The sequence below is a fragment of the Abramis brama genome (genome assembly GCF_963993115.1).
Source record: "Abramis brama genome assembly, chromosome: 18".
NCBI classification, from domain to species: domain Eukaryota; kingdom Metazoa; phylum Chordata; class Actinopteri; order Cypriniformes; family Leuciscidae; genus Abramis; species Abramis brama.
Genome location: NC_139980.1, coordinates 23,606,574 through 23,627,998, shown reverse-complemented (window position 1 = coordinate 23,627,998; position 21,425 = coordinate 23,606,574). Strand labels below are relative to the sequence as shown.

The following is a 21,425-nucleotide window of genomic DNA, read 5'->3' as shown; positions in this document are numbered from 1 at the left end:
TTACTCACCCTCAAGTTGTTCCAAACCTGTATGAGTTTCTTTGTTCTGCTGAACACAAAGGAAGATATTTGGAAGAATGTTTGTAATCAACAGATCTCGGTCCCCATTGACTTCCATAGTAGGAAAAAAATATACTATGGTAGTCAATGGGGACCGAGATCTGTTTGGCTACAAACATTCTTCCAAATATCTTCCTTTGTGTTCAGCAGAACAAAGAAACTCATACAGGTTTGGAACAACTTGAGGGTGAGTAAACAATGATAGAATCTTCATTTTTGGGTGAACTATCCCTTTAATAAGGCTTGGATTAAACCGTATAGATCACAATATATCTCTGAACTTTTTGAAGTGTTAACGTTTTGGTGTAATGGAAATTCAATGGAGGGACAGAAATCTCTCAGATTTCATTAAATATTTTCATTTGTGTTTCAAAGATGAATGAAAGTCTTACGGGTTTGGAACGACATGAGGATGAGCGAATGATGACATAATTTTAATTTTGTTTGCAGTGTAAGGGGTCGTTCACACAGAACGCATATAAAAACGTGAGATGCAGCAGTCAGGAATGGTTTAAAAAAAGCGCAGCGCAGAATGCGAGGGTCTCGACACGTGATTTTTAGACATGATGCAATAATGGAAATAACAGAAATAGTCAATCAGCAGAATAGATAGCTAATATTTTTGGCTATTTCCTGGCTATGGCATTTCACCTTGATAAAAGTTCGCTGCTCAGAGAGTTGCCATGCCAACTCGCTACTGACAACAAAAGCTTGCAACACTTGCCCCGCCTCCGGGCTCTTCTGATTGGTCCACTGTTTTAGAACTAACATCGACACGGCGGTTTAAAAAACGCAACACTCGTGTGAAAGCGCAAGGGTCATACACGTCCGTCTACAGTGTGTTTACATAGAAAAACAATTGAAAAGTAGCGTTACTGTGCAGACTGTCACACATATCTGTATCTGCAATGATTTAAAAAAACCCGTATGATTAATAATTTTGATGATACATTTTTGTGAATAAATGCAGAATCATTTGAGTATGTCTTTATTAAGATTAAGATTTTCACCCACTCCAAGTTGTTCCCTAGCTACAGTAGTAAGCAGCTAACATTGTATTATTTTGGTGCATCTGCATTGTAAAGTAATGTGAAACGAGACCTGGGGGACAGGGGTAGCTGGTGGAATAGCGCTAAGGTTTAGACCAAGCAATTGAAGCAAATGTTAAACAGACTGCAGAGTCTGCTTTCAAATGCACTGCCGTACCAAGACAAACACAAGACTCTGCTGCTGAAACTGAAGCCGGTCAACAATGAGAAAGTGTTAAGCTAAAGCAAACACAGCCTTAGAGTAGCATCAACAAAGCTACTGATACGCAGTTAAGCTAATCCTGATGAATGTATTATTATGAGTATCTGTGTGGATGTTTGTTCTCTGGGCTCAATATGAGAGGTCATGGAAGAAGCAAAATGCACACGCTATCTAAAATCCATACAACTCATGCTCGATGCATTAATGGTCAATATGTTAATTGGAGCATAGTCAAAGTACATCCTATTGAGAGAGAGAGTATCACTCAGTTGAGGTTTTCTGACTGACTGGAGCAGTGCTGTCTCCTGAAGGAAGCTGCAGAAGCACTGTCAGTGGCATTATGGGATATAAGTTATAACCATGCCTTTGCAACTCTAACAGGCATCTAAAAATTATCTTGAGTTAAAACAATAATCACCTACAATAATTCTGCATGTGTTTCTGTGAGTTGGGTCTGTGGAATGAGAAGTGTGTGTGTTACCTGTGTAATGCTGGACCAGCTGTTGAAGGGTCTCAAACTGAGCTCTAGTGGTGATGTAATATCCTCCACTGTCCAGTTTACGGATTTTATAATGTTTCACGTGGTCCCCCTTCACATCGTCCCAGTCCCGGATAGACAAAGAGAAGGCACCTGCCACACAAACACACAACAGAAGCATTGCTGTAGTGCAGTGTAGTAAAGTGCAATGGAGTAGATGGTGAACCAGAGAACCAATTATTTATCAGAACCGGTTCCATTGTTTAAAGAGTACTGGAATAGAATGATGTTAGTTCAGTGAATGATTCTCACAATATGCAAATGTATTCAAATATTTAAATAGTTTGAGCTAGTAATGAGACTGACTCGATTACATCATTCGTGTTTCATGGGAATGACGGGATTTTCATGCTCTACTTTTTCAGTGGCTTCTTTTAAAAGTTCTTCTTTTTTAGTGAATCAAACCCAACAAGTACTCAGTGTAATTATAATTAAAGAATAGTCTGTCACCAGTATTTTTTTTAAATAAATATAAATCTTTGAAATATGTTACCACATTTTGTATAATACATAGTTATCACCAATTATTCAATTGCATTTTTGCCACCTCTAAAAATAAATAGTTTTAAATGCTTTTTTATTGAAATAATCATTGAGCATTTGGCAATGAAAATTTCTTTACTTTTTTTGTGCTTAAAAAAAAGAAAAGAAACTGTAGACAAAACTGTTAAGAAACCAGAAATGTGTGACAAGTGATATTTCACCCCAAAATGAAAATTCTGAATTAATTTACTCATCCACATGTTGTTCAACCCTACATGCATTTATTTCTTTTGCAGAAAAGAAAAGATGATATTTTGAAGAATGTTTCAACTTTTTTTGGCCACACAAAGAAAATCCAAAACAACACTGGAACCCATTGACCTTTACGAGACATAAGGGTGACTAAATGATGACAGAATTTTCCATTTTGGGTGAACTGGCTCTTTAAGAGAAATCAGAATCTTAATCAGAATAATATTTTTTTTTATTCTTTATGAAATTGCACCCCTAAGAGCAGTAAACTTTTGCGTAACCCAGTATATGGTGTACAGTAAGTGCGTGCTGTTTATTACCTTTAGTGGTTTCGCTCTCACGGATCAGGTAGGTTCCACGCGGGTTCCCCGTTGAAAGAAGCTGCCTCTCTGCATCTTTACGCCCCAACTTTCCAAAATACCAGCTGAGAGACAGAGAAAGAGGAAATTATCAGAATGCCAAGTCTATATTGTCTTAATTCTGTTGATCAAGTCAGGACTGCTTGGATCTTTCTGTTTACATAACAGATTGAATGCATTCTTTCTGAACATTTTACTGTATTTATGTTATTCATAACGTCAAAATCTAGGAACATACACTGAACAAAATTATAAATTATAATTATAAACCAGTCAGTATCTGGTGTGACCACCATTTGCCTCACGCAGTACAACACATCTCCTTCGCATAGAGTTGATCAGGTTGTTGATTGTGGCCTGTGGAATGTTGGTCCACTCCTCTTCAATGGCTGTGCGAAGTTGCTGGATATTGGCAGGACCTGGAACACGCTGTTGTATACGCCGATACAGAGCATCCCAAACATGCTCAATGGGTGACATGTCCGGTGAGTATGCTGGCCATGCAAGAACTGGGATGTATTCAGCTTCCAGGAATTGTGTACAGATCCTTGCAACATGGGGCCGTGCATTATCATGCTGCAACATGAGGTGATGGTCGTGGATGAATGGCACAACAATGGGCCTCATCCAATATCTCTCTGCACTCAAAATGCCATCAATAAAATGCACCTGTGTTCATTGTCCATAAAATACGCCTGCCCATACCATAACCCCACCGCCACCATGGGCCACTCGATCCACAACGTTGACATCAGCAAACCGCTCACCCACACAACGCCATATACGCTGTCTACCATCTGCCCTGTACAGTGAAAACTGGGATTCATCCGTGAAGAGAACACCTCTCCAAAGTGCCAGACGCCATCAAATGTGAGCATTTGCCCACTCAAGTTGGTTACGACGACGAACTGCAGTCAGGTCGAGACCCCGATGAGGACGACGAGTATGCAGATGAGCTTCCCTGAGACGGTTTCTGACAGTTTGTGCAGAAATTCTTTAGTTATGCAAACCGATTGTTGCAATAGCTGTCCGGGTGGCTGGTCTCAGACGATCTTGGAGGTGAAGATGCTGGATGTGGAGGTCCTGGGCTGGTGTGGTTACACGTGGTCTGCGGTTGTGAGGCTGGTTGGATGTACTGCCAAATTCTCTGAAGTGCCTTTGGAGACAGCTTATGGTAGAGAAATGAAGATTCAATTCACCGGCAACAGCTCTGGTGGACATTCCTGCAGTCAGCATGCCAATTGCACGCTCCCTCAAAACTTGCGACATCTGTGACATTGTGCTGTGTGATAAAACTGCACATTTTAGAGTGGCCTTTTGTTGTGGCCAGCCTAAGGCACACCCATGCAATAATCATGCTGTCTAATCAGCATCTTGATATGCCACACCTGTGAGGTGGATGGATTATCTCAGCAAAGGAGAACGCTCACTAAAGCCCTATTCGCACGGGATTAGTATTACCTAGGGACCTCCGGTAATTTGTAATAATCGCAGAGGTCGTCTGTGATTTTTATCCCGAGCGAATCTGCCATGTCTGTAAAAATGTCTGTAAAAATTCCCCCGAAAATTACCTACCGTATTTCGGCCAACACATGGGTCCTCTGATAATACCAGTCCCGTGCGAATCCCAATGTCTGTGATTTGGGCTGTTTTTCTGTGAGCCTATCGTTTCCTAAAGAACGTAATAACCATTATGGGCCGTTTAACAGTCCATTTTACGTCTGTATTAAAACTATATGAACAATAAAATCTCTCGATATGCTCTACTCCAATCCGATTATAGTTTTTCTCCAATAAAAACTATGAAGTGCTGCAAAAGAGAAAACAAACTACTACTACGGACGTGATCCGGAAGCTCAACTCGGACCGTTGTCATGGAAACGTCAAATTAGGTATTTTGGCGCAACATGGAAGCTCTTTTGGAAAGTTTGGACGCTTTTTGTGGTAGTGTAACTTCTGTATCGTGGAGCATTTCTTTGTCTCACACGGCCTCTAAAGACGTCCATCCTGTAAGTATCTCAAGAAATCAAAGTGTGAAAGAGTAAAAATGATATAAAATGAAATAAACCAAATAAAATGAATAGAAAAACAAGCCTATCGCGACGTTTCGGTATTTATAATACCTTCTTCAGGCAGGCTTGTTGTAAATATGGACAAAGAATAAAAGAAAAAGAAGATATATATTTATACAATAATATGATATTCTATAATATATATATCATATATTTCTCTAATAAATTGGTTTTAAATAAGTTCTTTTTTTGAATTGCAATACTGCAGTGCGATCTTTACTGTCGATCTTTACACGTCTTTACTGTAGTTTGTTTTCTCTTTTGCAGCACTTCATAGTTTTTATTGGAGAAAAACTATAATCGGATTGGAGTAGAGCATATCGAGAGATTTTATTGTTAATATAGTTTTAATACAGACGTAAAATGGACTGTTAAACGGCCCATAATGGTTATTACGTTCTTTAGGAAACGATAGGCTCACAGAAAAACAGCCCAAATCACAGACATGGGGATTCGCACGGGACTGGTATTATCAGAGGACCCATGTGTTGGCCGAAATACGGTAGGTAATTTTTGGGGGAATTTTTACAGACATTTTTACAGACATGGCAGATTCGCACGGGAAAAAAATCACAGACGACCTCTGCGATTATTACAAATTACCGGAGGTCCCTAGGTAATACTAATCCCGTGCGAATAGGGCTTTAGACAGATTTGTGAACAATATTTGAGAGAAATAGGCCTTTTGTGTACATAGAAAAAGTCTTAGATCTTTGTGAACTCAAAGATCTAAGACTTTTTCTATGTACACAAAAGGCCTATTTTGGGCCTATATAAGGCTAATGAAAAATGGGGGCACAAACAAAAGTGTTGCATTTATAATTTTGTTCAGTTTATGTAAACTCAATCAAAAAAAGAAAAATGGATGGCTGGGAAAAGTTTTTACAGCTGTATGTAAAAAGGCCTTACAAATGACATCAGAAAAATGCAGACAACATCTGCAAACTTGCATCACTCAAGCATCTCCCTCTCGTTAAAGTTAAGCGTGTTAGACTGAGCCAGTATCTGACATCAGTCTGGTTTTTGAAAATGTAATGAAACATCAAAACTGACATCAACACACAGTGTAACCAAAGACATCATAGAGGAGAAATCAACATAATTAAACATTTCATTTAGAGCAGAAATGTACCTGCTGTCTAAAACAAAAATCGTGTCTAAAAGGTAGTAACAAACTTAAAGTTGTTTTTTTAAATTTATTTTTTATTTTTCATGATAAACTGTTTACTTAGCAATCCATTTGGAGGGAGGGGGGTTGACTACAAGGTTTTTTAGAAAAACAAAAAAGGGGGATTGAAAAGAAAACTCAATTTGCTGTCGTTTTTGGTACAATAACTCAAGACGCAGTCACATTTACTGTTACTCAGTGGAATTTCAAAGGCAGAATCCAGCCAATCCAGTAGGAATCTATCGGATATAATACATCTAAGATGGCGATTGGTGCACTGGATTAGGATAATGTCACGATTATTTGAAATAGATGTTGGTATATTACTGACAGATTTTATTTCCATATGTAATTGAAACACTTTCATGTTTTCTGGACAATTATTTTCTAAAAATTTATCATAACCAACCCAACACTTGTTGGTGTCAATCATTTTGTCAATATACTTCAATTTACTTCAATAATACACCAAGTACTTGGATTTCTGATTGCCGTCTTTCAAATAACATTTAAAGTCCCCCTGTAGTCAATAATGTTATTACCTAAAACTCATCTTTGATCACCAAAATGACATATTTAACGTTTTTTCCATGAAAAAAAAAGAAAAAAGTTCATGCCTTAAAATAGCTTGAATGTAACTCTACACCCTTGCCTCATTTAGTATACGCGATTCTATATGCAAAAAGATCCACTCGTTGACAATCACACATTGATCTGATTGGTTACAGGGTAGTTTATGACATCAGAAACACCAGCAATTTCAAACTGTGTTTTTGAGACTGTATTTGGTTTACTGCAGTTTTAAGGAGAAAATACTCAGCAATGGTGTTGACATGAATTTGAACATGATTTGTCTTAAAGCATATTAAAAACACCACATAGAAATATAAACAACATTAAAAACTTGATTTTCACCACAGGGGGACTTTAAAATATAATTCTTTTTACTAATATTCGACTGCTCAAATGTACTCAAATGCATGTGGTGAATTTTAGCTAAAATGCAGTGTTGCTCATTGGTGCCCTTAGAAAGCGCCTAGTTCGCCTATGGCTAGAAACAGCCCTGCCTTTATGCTTCAGATACGGTTGAGCTTGATAAAATGGTAATACATGGGTCAGTTTTTGGGAGTTGTCTTTGTACTTTGTCTCAAACAACAACAACATAAATGTTGCCTAGCGATAACATTCAAGCACCGCCCTGCACTGCAACTGTCTCTGGATTAATTTAGAGAGGGCTGAGGTTTGTCAAGCATCTAACTGAGGGGTCTCTGGGTTAAAGTAGGAGTGAACCGAATGACATCACTGTACCCCCACCCTTAACACAGCCCAGTGTATTTAACACACACACACACACACAAATCCAAGACTTACTCCTCAGCCTGGATTGAGTCCACGGGGGCGACGTAATTGCTGGGAATGTAGCCGGTTCCTCCTGTAGTGAGAGAGCGGGCGTCCCACCAATCACCCTCACTGACATAAAGAGACAAAGACAGAAAACACACACACACTTTATCTTCTTGTCATGGTGAGGCTTAAGATTTTTTTTGTTGTTGCAGATTTGTCCATGAATCTGTCCTTCCGTATGTTCATCCATCTGTTCATCCAATTCATCCATTCATCTGTCCGTTCATTCATCAATCAATCTTGCAAACATTTCTCCATCATCCAGTTTTCAGTACGTTCTTCCATCTAACCATCCATCCATTCAGGCATTCATTCAGTCATACTACAATGTCAAACTCAACACACACTATACTTCTACCTCTTCAAACAGAAACAGGTTGTTGTGTGAAAGACTGAAAGGCCAGATGCAGGTACCACTAATGTTTCTGTGGAGGAGAGAGAGACTGTGTGTGTTTTCCTTGAATATTTACAATGATCCCTTTATCGCAGTGTCTGTCATTGCCTCACATCTATCCCCTACAAACCTTTCAAAGCAAATTCACCACATCCACACACACACACACACACACACACAGAGAGAGAGAGTGGAAAACGATCTGCTTGCAGCTGGTCTGTAATTCTGTGAACGTCCCATTTATTCGATAACATCCTTCTCTCTCTTTAACATGCCCTTCATGTAATACCTCTCCAATAACCAATATCTTCCTCTCTCAAATAACCTGTGCTCTTCATACAAAACATAATTTCCAAGAAAAGCCTCTCTCATTTCTCGCAATCATTGTGTCCACTTCCCCAGACACACACACACACACACACACTTATTATAGTAATAGCATGGCATGAGAAGACCTGCTGTACTAAGCAGTGCAGGTTACATTACCGCCAGCAGATGGCGCTCTACTATAAAACATTTTGGCAATGTACACAATGCAAAACAGGCTTACTACTACTTACTAACTTGCTTGCAACCTACCTTTGAATTCAGCTAGACAAAATTCATTTAACTGTTGTAAGGGTAGTTTTAATAAAGTATGAATGCAATATGGCTAAGTGCAAAATGTCCATTTCTGTGGTATAAAGTTTATAAAGTGTGCAAAAAAAAAAAAAAATAGTGTGAAGAGCACAGGAATCAAGTACTGTTTTCCCACAATGCAACACACTCAACTTTACCTTTCCTGTCCAGTGTGTTGAATAACAGTGAATTAATAACTGTAATATCAGCCATGATTTTTAAAATCCATGTTACAACTTATTACTTGATTGGCTGCAGTGCCAATAACAACAATATGTATATCCTACATGACAACTGTAACATGGTTAATGCACATACATTGTGATAAGGTCATGTGACATAGCTTATGTTTCAGGTCTTTGACTTACGTGCTGTTGATGATTTGAAACTTCTCTCCTTTCCTGAAGCTGAGATCATCTTCAGTACGAGCCTCATAATCATAGAGAGCAACAAATAGAGTCACACCTGAGAGAGAGTGGGAGAGAGAGCACATCAGCACCATGAGGATTAAGAATAAATTAAAGCATACTTTATATCCTGGAAATGGACAACAACATAGTGCAACGTGAGCACTGGAAAAGAAAAAGCCATTTTGGTCTGCGGAGGCTTTCAGACAGATCGAATGACATTCAAGACCTGCAATTAGGGCCTTTCAGGAGCCATTTCAGGAGTCAAGACTGTTTCAGCTGATTCAAGACCACCAGTCCAAAACAGTATACACACAAACAGACCTACACACACACACTAATGATGTCTGGTCTAAAGGAAGCTGAAAGCCACACCTCTCCCGATGGGATATTATAAACAAAGCTGTGTGGGATTGGGATGGGGAACATTTGTCTGGTCTGGCAATGCAAAGTCGTCTCCACTATTGTCATTTTGATTTCACTTTTGCCTGTAACTGTCTTTGCCTCAAATGATTCCCAGAATATTTGAGAAATTTGGTCATGACATGGAACCAGAGTAATGGGACACAAGCAAACCAAACCCTTCATTAGATGGAACCCAAACCTAAAATCTGTCATTAAGCACATACTCAGTAAGACAGGAATGTAAAACAATCAACCTAAACGGGCTCACATTCAACACTTAGCTGTCTGAGACCATAAGCCATAAGTGATGGTGATGATCCATCTTTATACATCTTCGCAATCTCATAACCAATCAGAGGTCACACTAGATTTGAAAGGATAAGCGGAATGTTATTTGGTATTTATTTTATTGACAAGTTTTTTACTGTGTCCCATCCCACCTTGTAGTTTCAATAGGAAATATATCAGCACACACTCTTAAAAATAAAGGTTTAATTTTTTAGCAATTTAATTGAACAGTGGACAGTTCTTAAAGTCCCCCTGTGGTGAAAATCAAGTTTTTAATGTTGTTTATATGTCTATTTGGTGTTTTTAATATGCGTTGTGATGATCCAAGGGGCTGTTGTACTTTATTTTGTCCAGCAGGTGTCTTTGGGTAATACTTTTTGTGTCTTCAGGTTAATTGCTGTGTCGCAGGTGTGGAGAATTGGTTGATTAACCATGCTGCTTATAAGATGCTGGCTTTCTCACCATTGTGAGGGAAACAATTGGGCTTGGTCTCTGCTGGTCTCGCTGCTTGGTGGACATGCTGACGTTTCACTCTTTCCAGTCCAAGGCTTGATGTGGTTGTTTTTGTGTTTGTAGATTTTTTTCCTTTTACTTTAAATGTAGTTATGTCTGTTTTCTTGATTAAATATTAAATGTTTCAAATTTGATTATGTTGTATGGACTCTCCATTCATGTTGCTACTCCTTGAGCCAAGGGGTTGTAACATATGGGGGCTCGTCCGGGATTAACTAAATTGGCTTAGGGTTTGGACAATTCTTTAATTAGAATTGTGATTTGGATAATTCTTTAATTAGAATTATAATTTGGATAATTCTTTAATTAGAATTATAATTTGGATAATTCTTTAGAATTACAGTTTGGTTTATTCTTTAGGTAAAATTATTGGTTTGGTAAAGTAAGTTTTGGGGAGTGCCAAATGAAAGTATTTTTGTTTTGATTAGTGGTTTTGAACTGGAGAGTGTGACCTGTTGGCTTTGGTGAGTATTACATACTTTGTTGTTCAAATGTTCTTTTAGCAAAAAGTCAGGTAAAAATGGATTTGTTACAGGATTTTATTGTTGCTCCTACGATGGGTAAATTAGAGTGTCTTTCAAAAGAGCAATTATTTAAAGTAGCTGAACATTTCGAGTTTGAATTGGCTTTAACAAAAAGTACTAAGGTAAAACCTCTGCGAGGGGCTGTGGAGGAGAAATTAAGAGAGCTGTTGGTTTTGACTTCAGAGTCACAGTCTGATGAGGAGGTGATACCTGAAGGTACTTCGACACCTCATGCGTTGTTAGATCCTAAAAGGTTAACCTATGAGCAACAGTTAGAAATCCTTAAGATACAAAATAAAGAACGTGAATTGGACAGAGAACTTGAGTTACAGAAATTGAAAAGCCAAGAGCGAGAACAAGAATGCAAATTTGAAACTTTTAGAATGCAACAAAAAATGGAAGAGGTGAAATTAGCTCAGGAGGAGGAACATCTTTGTAAATTGCGCACTTTATTTACTCGTCTTGAGACAGCAAAGTTGACTGTAAATTTAGCGAAATGTGAATTTGCATGTGCCACTGTGGTCTATTTGGGAAATGTGGTAGGACAAGGTAAAGTCTGTCCTGTCCGGGCAAAAGTCCATGCCATTGATAAGTTCCCAGTTCCTTCTACAAAGAAAGAGTTGATGAGATTTTAGGAATGATTGGGTACTATCGGAAATTTTGTGAAAATTTCTCAACAGTGGTTGCTCCTATAACAGATTCGTTAAAAGGTAAATGGAAATCTGAATGGTCCTCAATTTGTCAACATGCTTTTGATAATGCCAAACTGTTGCTGAGTTTTGCTCCCGTATTAATAGCACCTTGTTGGGACCGTCCTTTCCATTTAAAGGTACTGTAGACGTGAGTGGGCTGGGTGCTGGAGCTGCATTATTGCAGAAAGATAATCTTATGGCGGATACCTTGTCATTAGCTCCATTGAACGAGTAACCTATTACAATTTTGTTGGTTCTTGTCCTTTATTTCACCTCATTTATGTTCTCAAGGCGCCTGAGAGCATTGAGAGGTGGAGTTGATAAGGGGTAGGTGGTGAAGGAGAGAGGGTAAGTGGATCCAATAGTTTTATTTGAATTTTAAGTCTGGAAAAAATCTTATCCTGTGATGGTTTGTTCTTTGTATGTGTCGTTTCATGTATAATGTTTACAGAGTACCTTTTTATAAGGGCCTCTGTCTTTGGGAGGGAGGTGTGATGATCCAAGGGGCTGTTGTACTTTATTTTGTCCAGCAGGTGTCTTTGGGTAATGCTTTTTGTGTCTTCAGGTTAATTGCTGTGTCGCAGGTGTGGAGAATTGGTTGATTAACCATGCTGCTTATAAGATGCTGGCTTTCTCACCATTGTGAGGGAAACAATTGGGCTTGGTCTCTGCTGGTCTCGCTGCTTGGTGGACATGCTGACATTTCACTCTCTCCAGTCCAAGGCTTGATGTGGTTGTTTTTGTGTTTGTAGATTTTTTTTCCTTTTACTTTAAATGTAGTTATGTCTGTTTTCTTGATTAAATATTAAATGTTTCAAATTTGATTATGTTGTATGGACTCTCCATTCATGTTGCTACTCCTTGAGCCAAGGGGTTGTAACAGCTTTAAGACAAACCATGTGCAAAATCATAAGTTATTTTTCTCCTTAAAACTCCAGTGAACCAAAAACAGTCTCAAAAACGCGGTTTGAAATCGCTGGTGTTTCTGACGTCACAAACTACCTTGTAACCATTTAGGTCAATGAGCGGATGGGCTTTAGGAACAGGGGAGTCTCAAGAGAAGCCAGGTTATCCCAGTATATTTTTCTGTTAATATGAAAAATCTGGTACATTTATCAATATAGCGGGTGAATGATGTATATGGGCCATTCTACAGAACTGGTTCAAAGTCAGAGTTGGAAACGTCTTGGGGAAAAAAAGGTGTCTTTTTCCACAAATTTTGTATGTATGCAAATTGTATAATATCCAAGGTAAACATTTCTAGTAATTGTGCAGTTAACTATCATATTGTATTTTCAGAAAGTTCTCTCCCCAAATTTGTCACTACCGAAACACAATAATAAATAATTTAATAAGAAGGCTTATATTGACCTATTAATACTTTGTTTACATCTACCTTGCAAATATATATTTTTTTGCTATTTTCAAAAAAAAGTTTTCACAGGTAAATCAATAATTACAATTTTAACAATATTTCAAGTGTAATTTTATAAGATTTGTTGTATTTTTAACCCAATCTTTCTTTGTAAAAGGCATTAAGTTAATCATACTGATTTCAAAGTTAAGGATTCATTAGTTTGAATATACATTGAACCAAACACTATAATAACATCTTAGTTGATAATTCAGTATACTTTATTTTAGACAAAACATCCATGTGTCGGTCGTAACGGCACATTTTCTGTAATGACAGTAGCAACTACTACTACTTTGGTAGCAACTACTAGCCTGGAAATCCAGCCCCAAATCTGAAAGATTAAGGGTCTGGCATTGAGTAATGAAAATCGCCCAACTCGAGGGGCGGTACCAAGCATGCATTTGAAAATCTCACTGCACGCAATTGGATAACACAATGACCAATTACTGTCGTGAATGCGCTGTTACTAGCGTTGTCAAATCAGCTCAGATGTGAAGTAACACTTGGGGGATTTCCTTATTTGGACCTGGTCTGTACCTTTGTTACCTAAATTTGCATAAACACAGCCCTTTCTGGGCCCAGGAATATCAATGGTGGTCGTGCAGTCAGACACAGTTTAGCCGCAATGGCTCGAGAATGACGAGTTCTCGTGGTGGTTAAAGCCAGTGCCTGGAAATGTATATGAGGCAAACACTGTGCCGTTTGTCAAAGACGTTTTAAACTGGGTACAATGGGAATCAAGGTATTTGAAAAATCATTTTCTCCTTCAAAATAACTGTTTTCTCTAGCTCTTTGGCTGCTGTCAATTTTGATTTCTTGGGGGCTGTTTACACCTGGCCACTTCATGCGTTTTCTGTGATCGCATAGCAATCCGATCGTGAAAAGACCAGGTGTAAATGCCCTCCGCATTTGAGACGGATTTGAATCCGATCGTTCAAACCACTTCAAGGAGGAGGTCTGGGCCACATTCCAGACGAAACTTGACAAGTGTAAGGGGCTGTTTACACCTGGCCACTTCATGCGTTTTCTCAGATCGGACAGCTATCTGATTTATCAAAACGATTCCATTTACACCTGGTCACATAAATGTGTTTTTGCGAAACAGATTTAAATCCGATCTTCAATTCCCGCGCTATATGCAGATTTAATGGAGTGCACGTCACCGAAAGCAACATATATGAGCTGCATTTTACTGATCATCAGCTAAAATTTCTAAATCAAAGACCGCAATAAGAGAGAGCGGCAACAGCCCTGGTAAGATCATTTCGTTTCTCTACTTTTAATGATGATGACTGTGTGTTAAGCGTCTCACTTTCACTTTGATTTGCAATAGTTTGCACGTTGGCTTAATGAATAGATGCTCAGCTTCTCATCTGCGGTGATGCGTGTTCCAGTAGCGTCGTCATATCTGGCTATAACATTACATATAGCCTATAACACGCTCTCACACGTTTTTTTTTTGTGCATTTTTGGGAGGAGTACAATTTACATATGTGGTTTCAACAACCAGATGCATTTACACTTGTCCAGTTTCATCTGGAATGCGGCCCAGACCACCTCCTGAAGTGGTTTGAGCGATCGGATTCAAATCCGTCTCGAATGCGTTTCGGAGGGCATTTACACCTGGTCTTTTCACAATCGGATAGCTATCCGATCTGAGAAAACGCATGAAGTGGCCAGGTGTAAACAGCCCCTAAATGTATCTGGTTGTTGAAACCACATATGTAAATTGTACTCCTCTCAAAAAACGCTAAAAAAATAATAAAGGTGTGAGAGCGTGTTATAGGCTATAATGTCATGTTATAGCTAGATATGACGACGCTATTGCAGAACGCATCACCGCAGATGAGCAGCTGAGCATCTAATCATTAAGCCAACGTGCAAACTATCGCAAATCAAATTGTGCTTAACACACAATCATCATCATTAAAAGTAAAGAAACGAAATGATCTTACCAGGGCTGTTGCCACTCTCTCTTATTGCGGTCTTTGATTTAGAAAATTTAGCTGATGATCAATAAAACGCAGCTCATAACTGTTGCTTTCGGTGATGTGCACTCCATTAAATCTGCATATAGCAGACATGAATTTAAGATCGGATTTAAATCCGTTTTGCAAAAACACATTTATGTGACCAGGTGTAAATGGAATCATTTTGATAAATCCGATAGCTATCCGATCTGAGAAAACGCATGAAGTGGCCAGGTGTAAACAGCCCCTTGGATATTGTCTGCTCTGCTGATATGAAAAGCTCACTGTATTTTGTAATAATAAATAGCATTTGTGACAGCAATGATATTTTGTGATATGTGATGATTTATATATGTGTGTACGTGTGTATTTCCATTGCAGGTTTGGTCTTAAATTTCATACAAGGTTGTATTAAAAAGATCTTAAAAAGACTAAATTTTAACTTGTTCATATCTGTAGACACCCTGTAGCTATTGTTACTGTATCTAGCAGGTACAGTTAGTGTGACGGTTTGGTTTAATTTAAATATTTATTCGATAGTAGTTTAGATACACAGTGAGTGCTGCCAATCTTCATTGGGCATGTTGCGTCTTTGCTTAAGAGATTCCTCGTTGTAAACCAACCAATCAGTGTGCAGCTCATCTAAATATTCATGAGCATACCATAAAAGGGAGAAAACCGCTCGTTTCATTCTGGGGCTATTTCTGAGGGTTGCATTAGGGCGTATAAAAGAGCCACTGGGGCATTTTCAGCCCAACCAATGTTACATACCCTATTTGACACTGATGGCGTGCACATGGTTATTACGAGTTCAGTCTATAGGTATGCGCGTTTGAAAATATGTGCGCAGGCGTGTAGTCCTTCCCTACAAATCAACCCTCAACAAACTACTTGTCTGGCCTTAAAATTTATAATACAGAATTTCTATCAGTACTTCCTCTGTGTATTTCACAGAGGTACAGAGTGTGAAATACCATATAAAATCATTCTATCACCCCTTTAATGAGCACCATTACTCAATGCCAGAGTAACTCACTGAGCAAATTCAAATTGTGCTCTCACGAGAACTCTGCATTTCCAGGGTAAGCGACCACATCACACTACAGACTTTTAACTCGCATACTAAAACACTACTAAAACATACCAAGACACTAATGATTTGCATAACTGTACAACACTTTTGTTTATTTCCCCCAAATAAATGATTATGTGTTCCCTTTTGTTACTACCAAAACAATGATGGCATGTTTCGGTCATGACTGTTTCGGTGGTGACAATTTTAGATACTTTTGAGCTTAACTCAAAGATGCTAATCAGCACATGGTTAACTAGCACAGTTCTGAACAGTTGTACACACACAAAAACAAAATTTTATCGAATAACACAAAAAAACAAAACATGATGTCACAAGCAAAACCACACCACGTTTCGGTAGTGCCTGTTTCGGTAGTGACAATTTAAGATACTTTTGAGCCTAGTTCAAAGATGATAGCCAGCACATGGTTACCTAGCATAGTTCTGAACAGTTGTACACACATAAAAACAAAATTTTACGGAATTACACCCAAAAAAGTTTGCTTAATTGCAGAAAAAAAGGTGTTTGGTAGTGACGTCCCTTAAAGTTACACAAAGATTTTCAGACTTTTGAACACATTTCCCTCAAAAGGATGGTACCTATCTACAATGAAAGAGGCTATGAGAGACAGGCATGTGCCGGTATCAAATTTTCATGCTGCGATTAATTGATTGAGCTTTTATCACGGTATACGGTATTATCACGATATTTTAATTGCTATAATTATTAAAGGTTAAAAATTAACAAATTAAATTAAATACAATTTGGTTTTCATTATAATAAATTATGACACAAGTAAAAATATAATACAAATGTAATATAGTGCACATATTTAGCAAAATACTCCTCTCTATAGCTATTTTTTCTAGTCAACTAATGTGTTTGGTCATTAAAGGTAGTGTAGGTAGGATTGTTATAAAAAACTTTTGATTTTTTTTATTACATGTGATTCTGACATGATGTCACTACATGCACTGCGCTCCTTCCTCTCCGCTCGTCTCAGGTAAATAATGCGTCTTCAGCTCAGCGGTCGGCGTTCATGTGTTTTGGGGGCGTGGCTTTGGAAGGAGCCCAGAAGGGAGGGGGTGGAGTGAATGGAAATAATGAGCTGTCTTTAAAACAGTCGTGAGAGGTCTACAGACACTCGATTTTTATACTTTCTTTTTCAGAGTACTTACATTTTAATTCTGTTTTGATATATAAATAAAGTTTAAACAAATTTGGAAAAGAAGTTTTTTATAAAAATCCTACCTACAATACCTTTAAATGGCTTTCCTGAGGTAAATGTAACGTTCTGTGACATAATTGTTCACCTGCAGTTTTACTGACCTCTTTCCGTGGTTGAAAAACACTGATTGATCGATATTATGTATGAGGCATAAATACCTTTCGGTAAGTTGTACTGTATCTTTAAATAAAAAGTAACAGAGGATTGGTTTACTTGAACTGAGGCGCTACAGCGATCGGTCATGTCACATTTACAAGCGCCAAAACGGTATTTATTGTCTGAATTTCGTAATAAAATGGACAGGCCATGAGAGCTGAGATTTTTTTTCATATCAAAAGTAACCTGCTCTGTCTAGTCTGTCGGTGTCAGTGTCCTCTTTGCTCCGTGATTTTTCTCTGCGTGAGAAAATGGATGTGTGGCGCGAGAGCATGTGAAAAGTGTCGATTGCGTGAGTCTCACGCTGAATGCGTAGAGTTGACAGCCCTGCTTTTAGAAGGGGGATAAATCGTCAGCAGCGTTCCTCCTTCCGCCATGCTTCTTCTCCATGTGAGGATTATTTACATTAACTAGAGTGTGCACTGCGCCGCATGCACACAGTGCTTCATGTGGGGATTGTTTACATCAGAGTGCGCACGTGTTTCGCGCAGCATATACGCAGTGTTTGTTTAAGCGGTTGATGGAAAATAAGCTAATGCGCGTTCTATAAATATAAATTCTGATCTATTATTTTTCACGGTATTTTGAAGTGCCCGCGATAACAATATCGTGCATATTCATTACCGCGATTTATCGCATTACCGAATACCGGCACATGTCTAATGAGAGAGAGGGACAAAGGAATATTTCCCGATCAAAAATGTAGGGGTGTGGTTAAAATCAGAATTAGCCAATGGACTAAAACACACACTGTTTTGGTAGTGACATGAAAATGAGGGACACATTTTTTTACATAAAGTTTCATGATTTAAAAATAAAAAAATAAAATAAATGTATATATTTTTTTTTTACTTTACTTTTTAAAAGAAAATCAAAAAGATATTTTTAAAAACAACAATGGAAAAAAATCGAAAAAAATATTTCAATATCATTTTCACAAGTTGAAATTTAGGGGTTAGGGTTCGGGACAGCCACCTCCCAATTGAAAGTACCCAATAAATGATGATTTTATATATATTAAGCTTGCTTATATTTTAAATATTATTGTGGGATTCAATAGATAATGTAAAAATCTTAGTAAACATCTAAAATTTGAATACTTAAATGCTTTTTAAAATTTGTTTTTTTGGTTGTCGTACAGCAGTTTGCACCAATTCTGTAGAATATTATTGCATATTACATGATGCATATTACGATGTTATGATGAACTATATACCTTTCTCCACTGACGATCTGAGTTGTTCAAAGCGTTTCTAAGGATGCTGATTTTCAGATGGCACCTGTCTGACTCTGAGATGGTGAACGGGAACAAGGTTTGTGTAACATTAGCAACACATTATTAGCTGTTTGATAACATTAAATGCAAATTATAAGGTTGCACTACAAATAATACTTATCCATCAGTTTGATTGAATAAGCTGTCAATTTTCTTCAGATTTTATTTTCAGATGTCAGAAAGTTATATCGTATAGATATCATAAGGATAACGTAACGCTTGATATTTTAATGTGACATGATATCATAAGAATATCTATAACAAGAGCTATTTCAGTCGCTACATTCTTTTCCTCTTAATTATTTTTTTTTCTTTGTATTCAACAGTAACAATATGAAAACAACAAAAGACAACATACTGCACATTTGTGGTCTGCTCTCCCGATTTAATTTACAATATTTCCCATGAATAATTCACTGAAATGCACTAAGAATCTCTCAGTTTTTCTCCTCAAATCCTTATGTCTCCAGGTTTGTTTTCACACAGATGCTTTAAAATGCAATTGTCTTCCCTTTTCACTTCTAATCCCTATAAACAGTGTTTACTAGAATAAAATTAAAGTTTTATTGTCTGTCAAAATGGCGGAAAGCACTTCATTGAAATATTATCAATCAATACTAAAGTTAATGAACATTTTTGATTAAGGCAACGTATGTTACATAATCTAGACATACTATATTACTACAGTGACATTTAACCCATCCATATTATTGCTGCAGAAAGAATCAAGCTTTTGGGGTTATTCATGGTCTGTTATAATAATTTGTAAGTTTCTTTTTAATGTTTGATGGTTGAAGGGTGAATAGATCTCATTGTACCCAGTTAAAAAAAAGAAAACGAAAAGCATATTGTGTTGATAGAGTGAACCTTTCGCTGACTGTTTACAGTTTAACAGAAGATACTCCAATAATTTGCACAAAGCATCATGGGGCGTAGGAAAAAAGTGGATAAAGACCTTTTGTGCAATAGAAAGCTTCTGAGGAAGTTAACATTTTTTCAAGGAACCAAAGATAGCAATAAAGAAACTTTATTTTTAATAGTCATTTCATGAAGTCTGTAAAAATGCATACGTTTTTTTGGCCACCAACAAATATGGGCACTGAGATATGATGCTGCACTCAATATTTTAATAAATAATAAATTATAAAATGTACGTTTGCTCCTCCTGTATTTCAGCCGAGGCATCAATATTTGATGTTCAGATTTTCTTGTTCAAACGTCTTTTCGCTTTATCAATTCTCAAGTCAACGAATTAGATGTTTTTAAGAAGTTTGTCAACTATGGAGGCAGACAAAAATTCAGAGCCTGAGAAACTAAGTAACTTTGATATTCAGAAACATTTCCATTCTAATGAAGTGTGTGTTACCTGTGCCTCCTCGCGTGCGGAGTGTTCCTTGGTGTGTTGCTGTGTTGACCCCTCCGAAGACGGTCACTCCCTGCGTGACCCCAGTGGCATGGAAGTTGTTGTAGTTGGGAATGGCGGCGACCCCAGTGACCCCACTGAAGCTGGGGTAATGCTGTGGCGTGGGGTCAACACCATATCGATAACCTACTCCGCTCTGAGACAAGCTGGTGTCCCGGTCCTCTGTTAACTTAGCAGCCTCTTTGTCCTTACATTGCACACAGCCCATCCTCTATGATCTATGAAATGAAGACAGAGAGAGATTAGGAATAAACTATCCTAAGTACACCTTAGCATACTTTATCATAAAAAAAATATTATATAATTAAAAGAACATACTTAAGTGCAAACTGAATGTAATGTTTTCGAACACTTAATGTGATTTATAATTAAATGAAAATGTTTCATTGTTAAAATTGATATTAAATACAACTAGTTGATTTTGAGTGCTTTTTTGACACACTTAAGTATATCTTTATATTTAACTTCATAATTACTTCTATTGTCTGTGAAATATGGTTAATGTGTACTGTCGAATGTATTGACATTTATGGTAAACTAAAATATACTTTGTCATGTTATTACTATTGAAACTTGTATGTCATGCATTTAAATATATTTGTAATTAAACATTTGAAGTTGCAATTTAGCACATTTAAATTATATAACTTTAAGTGTAATATTGAATAACACACTACAGTTAAAATGATAAATATAGCTGCAAGCAGCAATTAACAGGGTTTAAAGGGTTAGTTCACCCAAAAATGAAAATTCTGTCAGTAATTACTCACCCTCATGTTGTTCGAACCCTGTAAGACTTTCGTTCATCTTCGGAACACAAATTAAGATATTTTTGATTAAATCTGAGACCTGGATAACTCCTCCATAGGTTTCTAAGGGATCGAAACTTGCTGGCCCAGAAAAGTAAGTAAAGACATTGTCAATAGTTGAATAAAGTCGTTATTTTTGTCGTTTTTTGTGCACAAAAAGTATTCTCATTGCTTGATAAACTTGTGGTTGAACCACTGTAGTCACTTGGACTATTTTAACGATGTCTTTACTAGCTTTTCTGGGCCGGCAAGTTTCAATCCCGTAGAAGCGTGAGCAAGCTCTCAGATTTCATCAAAAATATCTTAATTTGTGTTCCGAAGATGAACGAAAGCCTTACGGGGTTGGAACAACATGAGGGTGAGTGATGACTGACATTTTTACATGACTTTTTTTTGGGGTGAACTATCCCTTTAAGTGCTTTAAGGCCTTTAAGCACGTAAAAATGTATAATGTTAAATTTAGCAAGCCTGTAACCACCTAGATCATAGATGAAATACCATTTACAGACAATACAGGCAAATTACTAAGGACATATATGGTGTAAAGCTTTTCAACAGTTATCGAGGTTGAGCAAAAAAACCTAGGACTAATTTGCGAAAGTAGATTTTTGAAATAATCTCCAATATTTAAGGATTCATTTGAT

At 37.5% G+C, this 21,425-nt stretch overlaps 1 protein-coding gene across 3 annotated transcripts in view; it reads right to left on the bottom strand.

Annotated features, from left to right (window-relative positions):
• Positions 1–21,425, bottom strand: part of fynb (FYN proto-oncogene, Src family tyrosine kinase b) — a 108,503-nt gene that overhangs the window by 24,736 nt on the left and 62,342 nt on the right. For all 3 annotated transcript variants that reach the window (XM_084091134.1, XM_084091135.1, XM_084091136.1), the window contains exons 3-7: positions 19,916–20,190; positions 8,967–9,063; positions 7,554–7,652; positions 2,904–3,007; positions 1,792–1,941 (exon numbers count right to left, since the gene is read on the bottom strand). In XM_084091134.1, coding sequence (XP_083947260.1) covers positions 1,792–1,941; positions 2,904–3,007; positions 7,554–7,652; positions 8,967–9,063; positions 19,916–20,180 — 715 coding nt within the window. In that variant the 5' untranslated portion in view covers positions 20,181–20,190. The remainder of the gene's footprint in view (positions 1–1,791; positions 1,942–2,903; positions 3,008–7,553; positions 7,653–8,966; positions 9,064–19,915; positions 20,191–21,425) is intronic.